At 47.4% G+C, this 13,556-nt stretch overlaps 1 protein-coding gene across 1 annotated transcript in view; it reads left to right on the top strand.

The window, feature by feature from the left end:
• LOC115092705 (G protein-coupled receptor kinase 5-like) overlaps nt 1-13,556 on the top strand; it is a 174,374-nt gene that overhangs the window by 87,480 nt on the left and 73,338 nt on the right. Inside the window, exon 2 of the mRNA XM_029603914.1 lies at nt 11,137-11,232. Within this exon, the coding sequence (XP_029459774.1) occupies nt 11,137-11,232 (96 nt within the window). The remainder of the gene's footprint in view (nt 1-11,136; nt 11,233-13,556) is intronic.

Raw genomic sequence — 13,556 nt, 5'->3', positions numbered from 1 at the left:
AGTGTTCTCTTAAGTTAGCCTCTCTGCTCTTTCGTGATTGCCGACTTGCCCACGCATATGAAGAAATGCACAATCCAGGGCCCAGGTTGGAGAGGAGGGACTACACCGCCCACAGTGAAGCACATTTTGGCACTCTACTTTACTTCCAAAGGGCGTGCACTTTTCTAAACTTGTTTGAATGGTCTTGGATTCTTCTGGGCAGATGAAATGCTGCAATAGGGAAAGTGAAGATGTTTTATGATGTCCAGACCATCTTGTAATAACATGGTAACTGGACCAAGGAGCAGTATCATATATGTGATGCAGGAGACCACTTGCTCCCTCTGTGTCCAGCATGTTCAACTCTTGGAGTTTTTTGTATAGCAGATAGTCTCAAAAGAGCACATGTACAGTGCCTGGGATATGTCTCCTGTGGCACCAAAGGTCTCTACAGTATGTGGTAGGATTGCCAACTAGCTCCAGATTATCAGGCAGTCTGATCCAGTCTTGGTTTTACCCCACTCTCTGAATGGACTTGTAGTCTTGCATTTCTTAGGACTTCAATAGAGATACCAGAACTACAGGTTCATACAGGCAGGGCCAGTGGAAGTATTAGGCAGACTAGGTGGCCACCTAGTCTGCCACAGGTTTGTGGCTGGCCACCTAGTGTTTCCACTAGCCCTGATTGGCATCAGCCCTGCTGCCTTTGCTCCTTCGGGCCATGCTGGCCAAGCCTCTGCTGCATTGCTTTCAAAGAAAGAAGGAGGAATCTGGAGGCAGAGTAATAGAGGTTCAGCTGACAGGGCCTGAAGGAGCAGAAGCAGCAGGCTCAGATGGGGTATGCACCTTTAAAAAGCAGCTATGCCTGAACCTGCAGGGCTGGAAGGAAGGAGGCAGAGCAACATTGATGGCTGTGGGGCCTGAAGAAGCAACAAGAATGCTGATTGGGCTTACAGGGCCAGAAGAAAATAGGACCCAGGAGGCGAGCAGTGTGGGCTGGGCTACGTGGCCCAAAAGAGCAGAAGCAGCAATAGCATCAACTGGACTGTGTGTTACGTGTGCCACCCGCAGCATGGCCCTCTCATCTGTCTACAGTAACTCTAGCACCTGGTTCCTCGTCCCTGGCGGCGGTGGGCCACCAGCTCCGTTCTCGGGCCACCCCTGGTGCCTCCTGCTCAGCTACAGACTATGGTGTTCCCAGTTCAGCTTCCACTGCTCCATGTCGAGCCTCTCCGCAAGGCCTGTGGAGAGACCCTGCTACTCAGCGCCATGCCCCTCCCTAGGCGCGCGTGCACCACTGAAGCTTAAGTAGGGCCAGCGGAGGGCCGGGCTCCGCTCTCTAGCTTTGCAACAGGTCTCCTCGCTGGTCGAGTACTCGTTGCCTCCTGAGAGTTTTCTCACTCCCGTGTTCCTGTTCCTCGCTGATCCTGATTCCTTTGCTCCTACGTTCCTGCTCTTCTCCCTTCTTCGGATTGACTACAAGGATTTTGACTCTGCTTTGCCTGACCTCACAGTTGACTCTCTCCAGGCCTCACAGTTGACTCTCTCCAGGCCCGGACCTCTGCATTGCCTGACTACGTCATTGCCTCTCTCCAGGCCCGGACCTCTGCATTGCCTGACTATGTTTTGCCTCTCTCCAGACCCGGACCTCTGCATTGCCTGACTACATTTGACTATCTTGTTGATCAGACCTCAGCCTTGCTTGCCACTGCTTCCAGATTGCCGCCAGCCCTGACTCAAGCTTGTTCCACAATGCCTCTTCAACCTACATCCTGGACTTGGCCTATTCAGGCTTTGGCCTGCTTTTGCTCGGGCGCCCCCTGTCTGCCTTGATTCCTTTGGTGCCCGGGTCTCTGGGACACTACCTTGTCCAGAATGGAACTATACCATCTCTCTCCTGCTGTCTCTGAGCTGAATTCGACCTCCTCATCGACAACATACGGAGGCCCACCTAAATCCAGCCCACCACGGCACCCAAAGGCTCAACCTGTGGGGAACAAGGGCTGGTATTTGTGAAGCGCCAGCTGGCCTCCATACATCAGCCCACTCCGCCTGCTGATGCTGGGGACCTGTAGGTCCCTACCTATGGGTTGCATCAACCCCACCTCGGCCCAAGGGTCCACCTCTGGCGCAACATTGCAAAGGCCATGGACTCGGCAGATCTGCGTGCCCTCTAGGCCATTTCTGGCCTGGCATCCAAAGTACAAGAACAGTAGCAGTTTGAGGCACTGGCTTCCTCCATTGAGCATCTCCACGCCTGGCTTGATGCCCTAACCAGTAATCCAGTTCCAGTACCGGCTCCTTCTCCTCCACAGCCGTCTCCGTCCACGCCTAGGGCCTTGCTGGCCCTACCAGCACCCCCGCATTTCAACGGTGACTCCAAGCTCTGCAGAGGGTTCATCAACCAATGCTATATGCAGTTCGCTGTGCATCTGCCAGGATAGTCTTAGTCTTAGGACTATCCTGGCTCCAACATCACTCCCCTCAATTTGATTGGGGTTCGCTCTAGCTGGTGGAATGGGGTTCCACCTGCCACCAGTCCTGTCTGTGTAAAGTGGTACTGCCACCTGTGGTTCCTCTGGCTGCCACTTCTTCAGGTCTACCTGCTCCCTATGTGGATTTTGAAGACGTATTTTTCTAAGCAAAAAGCAGATCTTCTCCCACCTCTTCGGAGGTTTGATTGTTCCATAGACCTCCTACCTGGGACCACACCTCCCCGAGGGCGTACCTATCCTCTGTCTCTTCCCGCGACGAAGGCCATGACCGAGTATATTCAAGTAAACCGTGCAAAGGAGTTCATCCGTCCCTCTACGTCTCCTGCCAGAGCAGGATTCTTTTTCGTGACCAAGAAGGATGGGTCTCTCAGGCCATGTATTGACTACCACGGCCTGAATTCGATTACCCGCAAAGACAAGTACCCTCTGCCGCTGATCTCAGAACTATTCGATTGCCTGCATGGAGCATCCATATTTACCAAGTTGGATTTATGCAGGGCGTACAGCTTGGTACAGATCCGCCCTGACGATATTTGGAAAACGGCTTTTAACACCAGAGATGGGCATTACGAATACCTGGTGATGCCCTTCGGCCTCTGTAACGTGCCTGCAGTTTTCCAACGGATGATGAACGACATTTTCAGAGACCTGCTGTATACCAAGGTTGTGGCACACCTAGATGACATCCTTGTCTTTTCTAAAGATCTGGCTACACACCACACTGATGTCCGTACCGTCCTTCAATGCCTTCATGAGAATCACTTATTCGCAAAATTGGATAAGTGTTTATTTGAGAAATCCAGACTGCCTTTCCTCAGGTACATTATTTCACAACAAGGATTTTCTATGGTCCCTGCCAAGCTAAAGGGAATCCAAGATTGGCCGCAGCCCGTGGGCCTTAAAGCTCTCCAGCAGTTCTTAGGATTCTGAAATTACTATCGTCATTTTATTCCACACTATTCAACCTTGGCAGCCCCTCTGACTGCCTTGACTCATAAGGGCCAAGATACTAAAAATTGGACACCGGAAGCCATCGCAGCCTTCCACCGCCTCAAAGAAGCTTTCCTGGCTGGGTCCTGTCTTCACTACCCAGACCCGAATCGCCCTTTCCAGGTTGAGGTGGATGCCTCCGCGATCGGAGCTGGGGTGGTCCTGAGCCAACGTACCGCTTCTGGATCGGTAGTCCCATGTTTATTTTATTCTCGCAAGTTGTCATCTGCAGAACAAAATTATAGTATCTGAGATCACGAGTTACCCGCCATTAAACTGGCCCTCGAAGAATGGCGTCCGTGGTTAGAGGGCGCCCAACACAAATTTGTTGTATTCATTGACCACAAGAACCTGGAACATTTGAGCCATGCCCAATGTCTCAATGCCTGCCAGGCCCGATGGGCATTATTCTTTACCAGGTTCAACTTTGAACTTCGTTACCATCCAGCTGAGAAAAACCTCCAGGCAGATGCCCTATCGTGCTCTTTTGAGCCTGAAGATACTCCGGAAGAACCTGGTCATATAATAGATCCAGCCTGTATTTGTCTATCCGCAACTCACCCAGTCCCTACTGGGAAGACTGTTGTGCCCCGACGACTCCTCCGGTGGGCATATGACTCGAAGTTTGCTGGTCACCTAGGGTGAGCACAAACCTTGGCGCTGCTCCAACGGTGGTTCGGTGGCCCACTATGGTCTCTGATGCTAAAGCATACGTTGAATCCTGTAACACTTGTGCTCAACAAAAACCCCCAGTCGGTCGACCCTGGGGTCTGCTTCAACCAGCTCCCGAGGAACCGTGGATCCACCTGTCTACGGACTTCATCTTGGACTTGCCTCCATCCAATGGCCATACAGTTATATGGGTAACAATAGACTGATTCTCAAAGATGGCGCATTTTGTTCCTCTACCGGGCCTACTATCTGCTCCTGAGTTGGCACGCCTATTCTTTCGCCAGATGTTCAGATTACATGGCCTACCCAAGGACACTGTCTCTGATCGAGGTCCACAATTTGTTGCTAGATAATGGCGCATCCTTTGTCATAATTTGGCATTAACATCAGTCCCACAATAGCTTACCACCCTCAAGTCAATGGACAAGCTGAGTGTATGAATTGCTCTTTAAAGGCTTTTCTACGCACCTACATAAACGACCGCCAAGACAATTGGTCTGAGCTCCTTCCTTAGGCGGAGTTTTCTCATAACTCCCACATCGCCACTGCTACAGGCACGTCATCATTTTCCATCGTCTATGGGAAGCAACCGCGACCATTCCCTATACTGCTATCTGTACCTTCTCCTGCTGCGCAGGCTACAGCTGATGCCCTCAAGGCATTATGGGAACAGACAAACCTTCACGTCAAGCTGCTTCCCGGGCCAAGAGATCTGCTGACAATAACAGATGCTCGGCCCCTGAATTCCTTCCTGGCCAGAAAGTCTGGTTGAGCACTCAATATATCCGGCTCAAGATACCCTCTCAAAGGTTTGCACCAAGATACATTGGACCTTTTTTCAATCACTCGACGCATTGGACCCAGTTATATACCAGCTTCGGTTGCCTCCTAGGCTGGGAATCCACAATAAGTTTCATGTATCCCTTCTAAAACCAGTGGTCCTGTCCTGGCCTTCACACGAAAGGCTCCTGAACTACCTCCATTGGTGGCTGAGACTGATACGACCTACAAGGTACATGATGTCCTCGACGTCCACCGTAGGGGCCGCCGGTGGGAATACCTCCTTTCCTGGGAGGGTTATGGCCCCGAAGAAAACTCGTGGGAACCAGCTTGAAACATCCTGGATAAAACCCTCCTCCTGCATTTTCATCGAGCCCATCCGGGCAAATCCAGACCTCCAAAGGGGGGTCGTAAAGGGGGGTACTGTTACACGTGCCGCCAGAGGCAGACCCACGGCACGGCCCTCTCACCTCTCTACAGTAACTCCAGCGCCTAGTTCCTCATCCCTGGCGGCGGTGGGCCACCAGCTCTGTCCTCGGGCCACCCCTGGTGCCTCCGGCTCAGCTACAGACCATGGTGTTCCCAATTCAGCTACCACTTCCACTGCTCCTGGTCGGGCCTCTCTGCGTGGCCCGTGGAGAGACTCTGCTACTCGGCGCCGCACTCCTCTCTAGGCGCGCGCACCACTGAAGCTTAAGTAGGGCCCGTGGCGGGAACAGAGTTGCGGCCCGGGATGATGACGTCAGCGGAGCACCGGTATTTAAGCCCGAGCTCTGCTCTCTAGCTTTGCCTTTGCAACAGGTCTCCTCACTGGTCGAATACTCATTGCCTCCTGAGAGTTTGTCTCACTCCCGTGTTCCTGTTCCTGATTCCTTTGCTCCTACATTCCTGCTCTTCTCCCATCATCGGATTGACTAAACTGATTTTGACTCTGCTTGCCTGACCTCGCTGTTGACTCTCTCCAAGCCCGGAGCTCTGCTTTGCCTGACCACGCCGTTGATTCTTTCCAGACCTGGACCTCTGCATTGCCTATGTCGTTGCCTCTCTCCAGACCCGGACCTCTGCATTGTCTGACCACGTTGCTGTCTTTCTCCAGACCCAGACCTCTGCATTACTTGACTACTTTTGACTATCTCCTTGATCAGACCTCAGCCTTGCTTGCCACTGCTTCCAGATTGCCGCCAGCCCTGGCTCAAGCTTGTTCCATGATGCCTCTTCAGCCTACGTCCTGGACTTGGCCTATTCAGGCTTTGGCATGCTTTTGCTTGGGCGCCCCCCTGCCTGCCTTGGTTCCTTTGGCGCCCGGGTCTCCGGGACACTCCCTGTCCAGTATGGGACTGTACCATCTCTCTCCTACTGTCTCTGGGCTGAGCTCGACCTCATCAGACGACAACATACGGAGCCCTACTTAAGTACAGCTAGCCCCGGCAACCAAAGGCTCAACCCGCGGGGAATGAGGGCTGGTATTGGTGAAGCACCAGCTGGCCTCCGTACATCAGCCCACTCTGCCTGCCGACGGTGGGGACCCGTAGGTCCCTACCTACGGGTTGCGTCAACCCCACCTCAGCCCAAGAGTCCACCTCCGACGCAACACTGTATAGCTGAAGGCAAGAGTTATGTCAGCCCTCACAAAGGAGAGAGAATTGCCCTGTCGGCAGAAGGTGCCAAGGAGAAGACTTCTGCAGCTGTTGGCACTTGTTCTGAAGGGAGAGAAGAGTGAATGTGTGTGTGTGTATGTGAGCATTAGAAAGTTTTATATATATGAGAGAGAGGAGAAAGTTTGACTGCCTCTTCCACTAATCCACAATCAATCACAGAGTATTGGAAATCAGAAGTTCCCAGGTATGGGGAGGAGGGGTTTTTGGCCTTAGTTTTAATTATTGGGTGTTGGTTGATATGTCTGGTGTGTTAAAATATTTTATTAGTGTTTGGGAAATTTAAAAAAAACATATAGAAGTTTTTACTGATTTGATGTTCTGTTGTCAGCTATTTGACATTTATTCATTTTATTAGTATGATTTTACTATTATTTTTATTTATTTAGAAACTTTTATATACCAGTATTAGTGGGGACATCATACCAGTTTACATTTGAACACAAAGGCTTGAAAATACATGTTAACAGGGAGAGTGAACTGGGAGGGGGATAACAAGGAGCAGAATGGAAAGACAGAATAATGCAACAGTAACAAGCATAAGTTAACAGTATAATTAGTTCCTTAACATAAGGAACTAATTATACTGTTTTTTTTATTATACTGTTTTATTATGATACTGTTTTATATTATACTATTTTATACTGTTTTATTATGATTGGTGTTTTACATTTCTTCATTTAATTTTTTGATGTTTTATGAGGAACGGTGAAGTTTCTGTTTTTCCATTGAGGCACTGCATACAGAATCTGGCTTGTTGTGGTTTCCAGTTCAGGTTTTTGTCTGCATGTATTTTTTGTTTAATCTTTATGGCCTATTTGTTTTGTTTTTGGAGAGAGTCTGTCTGTGTTCTGCATGTGTGACTGAGGTGAGGTATTCTGCTAGTGTGAAGTTTCTGTGTGGAGATCTATAGCAGCCTGGCTTGTTTCTGTGATGGTATGTTAGAGCCTGGTATAATATTTGTAGTATTGCCTTTTCATAGGTAGGGTTGTTACTGTTTGAATGATGGCAGCTAGCATTGTAATTGTAATTCAGTTTACTCATGGCTTTCTGAGGGTGAAGTCCACACCCAACACATGTTAAAGTAGGCCTAATACCATATTGGTTCCAAATGTCCTTTTTGCTGAGTAGCATATGTAAATATAATATACATGTTGTCTTAAATGCTCTTTTTACTTCAGCATGCTCCTTTTCATGTAAAATCTGATTGTAAATGCATATTTTATTTTAATTGTATGTGATGAGGTCTGGGGAAGGGGGGGAGGGTGCATAAGGCTGTAAGGTTCACCTGGAGTGTCGAGTACCAGTGCACGAGCCCTCCATGCAGGCAGTGGGGTAAACCAGGACTGGATCAACATGCCCTGAAAAGAATGGTGTCAGTTGCCTACCCCTAGGTGGGAGGGATGGAGGGGGTTGGCTGCTCACTGGTAGTGATATACATGCTTAAATGGAGGTGGGGACTTATGGTCCCATTCTCCATAGGGATGGAAGAGCACCTCTGAAGGCTTCATTCATGGAGCAGATCTTCCTCTTTGGGAAATAGGAGTGGGGGGGGGGGGGGGGAGGTCTTCATCACCTGGCGATAGCTGTTATGGAGAGAGAAACGAAAGAGGCAAAGCAAGCCAGAGTGGGTTGAAGATGACATTAAAGCTGGTGTGTATGGTCGAGCCCTAGGGAATATCTCCTGTCATCCTTGGATTGATGTGCAGGAGGTCTGCAGCTCCAGAGGAAGCTGATGCCTGTGCTGTTTTTCAGAGTTTGTTTGCATCGATTATTGCAACTCTCTGCTAATTGGCCTCCCAGCTATCACAACCAAACCACTACAAATGTTGCAAAACTCGGCTGCCAGGATTCTAACTCTAGTAGAGGAGAACACATCACATCTATTCTAAAAAACCTTCACTGGCTCCCTATTAAATCTAGAATCATCTTCAAAGTACTAACTATAACCCACAAGACCATTCATTCCCAAACTTCGCTAGATCTAAGCGAACCACTTCATCTCCACGCATCACTGAGACCTATCAGAACCAGCTACTTAGGTACCTTATATGCACCTCCAGCCAAGTCACTGCTAAAGAAACGAGCATTCTCGACTGCCAGCCCCTCTCTCTGGAATGCCCTCCCCACGGACCTTCGTCTAGAAACCTGTAGTCGAACATTCAAAAAGAAGCTCAAAACTTGGCTTTTTACAAAAGCCTTCACTTAAATGTCTCCCCCTTCGGGATTGATTCACGCATTTCTTATCCCATTACACCAGATGTCTGAAGCCGTATACATAAATTTCCTGTTAGCAGTACTTTAATTTGCACTCATGCTTATTAAGTCGGCCGTAACTCCGAGTTTGTTGTCTGCTATTTGTCACAATTTTAAATTTTGTTGACTTATTTTTGTTGTTTGTAATATTTTAAATTTTAAGTCTTCCTCAGCTTATCTATAAGTTCTCACGAAGTTAGCTCTTCTTTATGTAATTATCTTGTTTCTCAATTTTCCTGTTCGATGTAATTTTTCTAATTTTCTTGTTCGATGTAATTTCCAACTTTGGTTCTGTGTAAACAGAGATGATATGTACCAGTACATGAACATCGGTATATAAAAGCTCTTAAATAAATAAATCTGTCAATTTTCATATTTTTCCATACTGGATTATAAGACGGTGGAATATGATGTTGTACTATATGACGGCCACATGGCCAGAAAATCAGAGGAACTTGAGCACTGGAACCCATATGTGATCAGAGAATGAGAGCACTGTTTATCAGCCCCTCCTATATGGGACCGGATCCATTTCTCGCTCACTGCCCTGCCATCGGGACTCTCTGATGTGTTTAATTTTGGGATATGTTTGCATGAAAGCTGCTGTGTAACTGTATCATTAAATGCAATGAGAGCACCGAGTATCTGCATGGCAGCATTGTTAGCATGACCCGAGAGGGTTGGTACTGAGCAGTACTGATTGTCTTGCTCTTAGTGCTTTGTATCTGAGCAGGGTCCCTTTGTAGATTTGTGGGAAGTGAGGGGCTGTTCTGTTGGACCATGCTGTGCTGATCAGTGTTGTAGAGAAGGTGGAGTGTTGGCTCTTGATGACAAAGGCTTAGGAAGTGATAGGGTGCTGAGGCTCCAGGCAATCCAAGTTAAGCACGTATGGATTTTCTTGCCCTGTTCCACCCTTGTTAAGCCACTTGTTTGCTGGGCTAAATCTAGCCTAAGTCAAACAGGGCATTGTATGGGGAAACCGCAGAAACAAAGTGAGCTGGGGGGGGGGAGGGAAGGACTGCTTTACTTACACAAATGAGCAGACAGCAAAGGTCAGCAAGAACATACAGGTGCTGCAGGAAACGTGGAATGAGCGAGCGACCCAGGGTGGTGGTGTATGTGCCAGTTCCTGTCCAACGGCCCAGTCTTTCAATGCAGAGCAAAATGCAGCCATGCCAAGCACCAAGACCTGCTGCCATCAAGTGGGCTCAGCCCAAAGACCCCCATTAGGATGAAATTTTATGGCTAGGTCTGTTGCTGTGAAGCAGCATAGTTATGGGCTATAGATGCTCAGTCTCCCGGTGTGCTCGTGTCCAAGATGAACTCAAGTGGAACTTAGCAGGAGTGCCGTGTTAGTATTGTGCGGTGCCTTGGTCATGAATGCAATATTGCTTTTGGAAAATCGGACCCTTTAGGTGTTCCTGTGGTCCTGATCACCCTGGAACTAAGAGTTCTTCTTTGTACTAAAATTGATTCTCTCTTGCAGCTTCAAATTGTGTCCTGTTGCCCTTCCTGTATTATCCAGTGTGGGACTGTTGTCCCAACAGATTCATGGACAGACCCATTCGGGTATACATAAGCTATGGTGATATCAAGCATACTGGGACTCTGTGGCTGAAAGTTGCTTTATCAACTCAGGTTGTTAGTCAGCCCAGCAAGCTTGTGTGTGCAACTCTATTGGACATTTTAAGGCAATACTGCAAAGTAGGAGGAGCATATTAGTCCAGGAGAAAGCTGGTTTCCTTGCAGGTTATGGTAGCTTTCATGGGACCATTGTGAGAATTAGCCTAAGACGCTGTATTTGAGATTTTGGGAACACACGGGGCTCTCGCAGAATGTACCTAGGTCAGGGTTTCTAAACGTGTCTTGGAGAACCTACAGTCAGGTGGGTTTTCAGGATATTCACTATGAATATGCATGAGATAAATATGTATAATTTCTTCCCCATGCATATTCATTTTGGATATCCTGGAGACCAGACTGCCTGTCAGGTCCCCAGAAAAAGTTGGCAAGCCCTGACCTAGGTGGTCTGGAAAGCTGTTTTTGAGTAATTCGCACATTGGTCTGATAAAAGATGTCACCCTTCAAAGGGTCTGCCTTCCGAAGACAGAACTGCATAATTTCTGAAGAACATAACATGATTAATATGCCTATTGGTATACTGGCATGTAGAGTTAATATATTTCAGAACCAGGATGTTACAGGTCCTGACTGACAAAACTACATATCGCTGTGTAACTGTTAAACTGGCTACCTAACCCCTCTAGCCTCATCAATTCATTCTTTCCTCTCCTTTTCCATCGTTGCAGGTGGCGGAGGGAAGCGAAAAGGCAGGAGTAAAAAGTGGAAGGAAATCCTCAAGTTCCCTCACATCAGCCAGTGTGATGACCTACGGAAAAGTCTGGGTAAGTTGGTGGGGAGGTGCAGCTTTGTAATATTTTGGCTGGGGGCACGTTATTGACCATTGTGTGAAATGCCCGCGCTCTGTGCTATGGACTCGCTGTTACAGGAGTGTCATAACCTCAGCAGCTTAGGTGCCACAGTAGTTTGGAGGATCCTGCAGGTCAGAAGGAGGGCCTTTTTCTCCTTGTAGAGAGAAGCCACCTGAGGATGTGAAGGAGAGTTGTTGTGAGGTGACAAAGGAGAACAGAATAGGGTTCCCACCATGAGAGATCCCATTGTTCATGCAAGCTACTCTGAGTAGATGATGGAAAAATTGCAAGCAAGAACCCACATCCAATGAAACACTTTATCATTTATTTTAGGAGTTTTTCTTTTTAGCTTTTGACACCTGAGGATGGTACAACCCAAAGTGTAAGTAACGTGCCTGTCTTTCTAATGATTCGGGGAGCCATTGTCAAACCGTCCACCTTGGCAAAGTCCGTGGCTAATTTTTGCCTGTAGACATTGTGCCAATTTTCAAAGAGAAGGCATGTGTGCACTTTTGCTTGAAACTTTCCACGGGAACAGAGTACAAGTGGTTCGGCTCAACTGCGTTTTGTGCTGGTGGATTTTGCCATGCAGATAGACCTGGAAGCACAGTCTCTGCACGTCGTTTTCCGATCCTGCCCCAGAGTGTGGCCCCAGGAATGCCTGCTCTTCACGTGGCTGAAAATACACGAGTTGTGGGTCATTGCGTCTGCTTCGAGCTGTGTTGAGGAAGGGAAGGTTTTCAGATTTACACACGGAAATTGCCATTTACCTGATAAATAGCTTTGAAAACTGTCCCGCCTGCATTACCGTGAGCTGTAATGGTTGCAAAATAACGCCAGCAGAGAAATGCAATGCTTGATGAGATCCATCCTCTCCCAGGGTGGAGAAAAGGCTCCATTTTATTTGGTAAACAGCAGCATAGAGCTCCTTGGATAAGCTGTAGCTGCTTCCTCATTTACAAAAGAAACCTTGGGATGAGTGCTGGAAGATCAGTTTTAACTTTAGTTTGATTCTGGTTGAGTTAAGAGTATTTCCTGGTTTTGTGTGTACTCACAGGTTCTTCTCGGAAGTCGAACACAATGTTTGGTCTGACAAAGAACAATAATCCCAATTCGTTTGTTTGTTTTTGTGAAGGGTTGTTAAAAAAAAAAAAAAAAAAAAAAAAAAAAACAAAAAACAAAAAAAAAAAACCAATATTTTGAAGTTGGTCATCTTTTTCATTTCTTGGTGCTTTGGAAAGTAGAGAATTAAATTCTCCATATTAAGGTTAATAGCATTTGATCCAAAACAAAAAAGTCTTATCCTACAGCATAAGAGGCATCTAGTCCAATTCAGTCAAACCTGCCCTCTCTCCCACACCCCTTGTGGTCCATTTCCCCATTTCATGGCTTGGAGATGTTGGAGAGCAAAAATAAGGAAATGTCGAGGGATCAGGAAGAAGGGAAGATTCCAAGACCCATTTGTCCTGCCTGCATTTTCCAAACTAATAAATATCTCCGCATGCATTCCTCCTCTTCACTTCCCTGTGGAGTTTCAACTAAGAATGACCTTTAAAAGACAACAGAAATGAAAAATGACATGCCAGGGAGCTTAGACAGAGGTTGTAGACTTTGCAGCCTTCTAGAATCCTGCTGGAAAGAGGGTTTGGAAGTGTTGGTCTACAGGTGATGAGAAGAATTCAACTCTGTATCATATCCTCGTCTATGGGGCTTCTGCCAACATCCGTCCAGCGCAGGGGGAGAAGGGGGGCAACAAGGAAGCATATTAGGTATTGGGAGTTAGCCATGTCCACCTCTACAGTAGAGCCCTCTGCCTTTAAACTGGCTACAAAAGACATCCTAAGGGCCTTCTGTGTAAGAAAGAAACCCTTAATTAGTTTCAGCCTCCCAGTAAACCTATCATTAAGATTATTTGAGAGCATCATTCCGCCAATTCTTCTACATGAGAGTGAAATCTGGAGAGACTATACAGGAAGGGCCAGAATCTCAATATAAACCCTACACCTCCAGTTCTGTTACACTCCAGATCCACAGAAAATTCCCCAGTGGGTGCAGAGTAGAACTAGGACATTTCACTTAACAACTCGGCATGCACAAAAATTCTATTCAAATTGTGGTCTCACCTCTGCAACACAGATTCCCTCAACTGACATATTTATTTATTTATTTATTAGATTTACATTTGCACATTTCGGGTACTTAAAACAGATTACATTCAGGTTCTCTGGGTATTCCCTGTCCCCAATAAGTTTTGTGGGTGAGGCAGTTGAAGGTGAAATGACTTGTCAAAGGTCATA

Source organism: Rhinatrema bivittatum, chromosome 5 (assembly GCF_901001135.1).
Source record: "Rhinatrema bivittatum chromosome 5, aRhiBiv1.1, whole genome shotgun sequence".
Classification (NCBI taxonomy): Eukaryota; Metazoa; Chordata; class Amphibia; order Gymnophiona; family Rhinatrematidae; genus Rhinatrema; species Rhinatrema bivittatum.
Note: the sequence above shows the minus strand (reverse complement) of the source record. Positions and strands in the feature narration are given on the sequence as shown.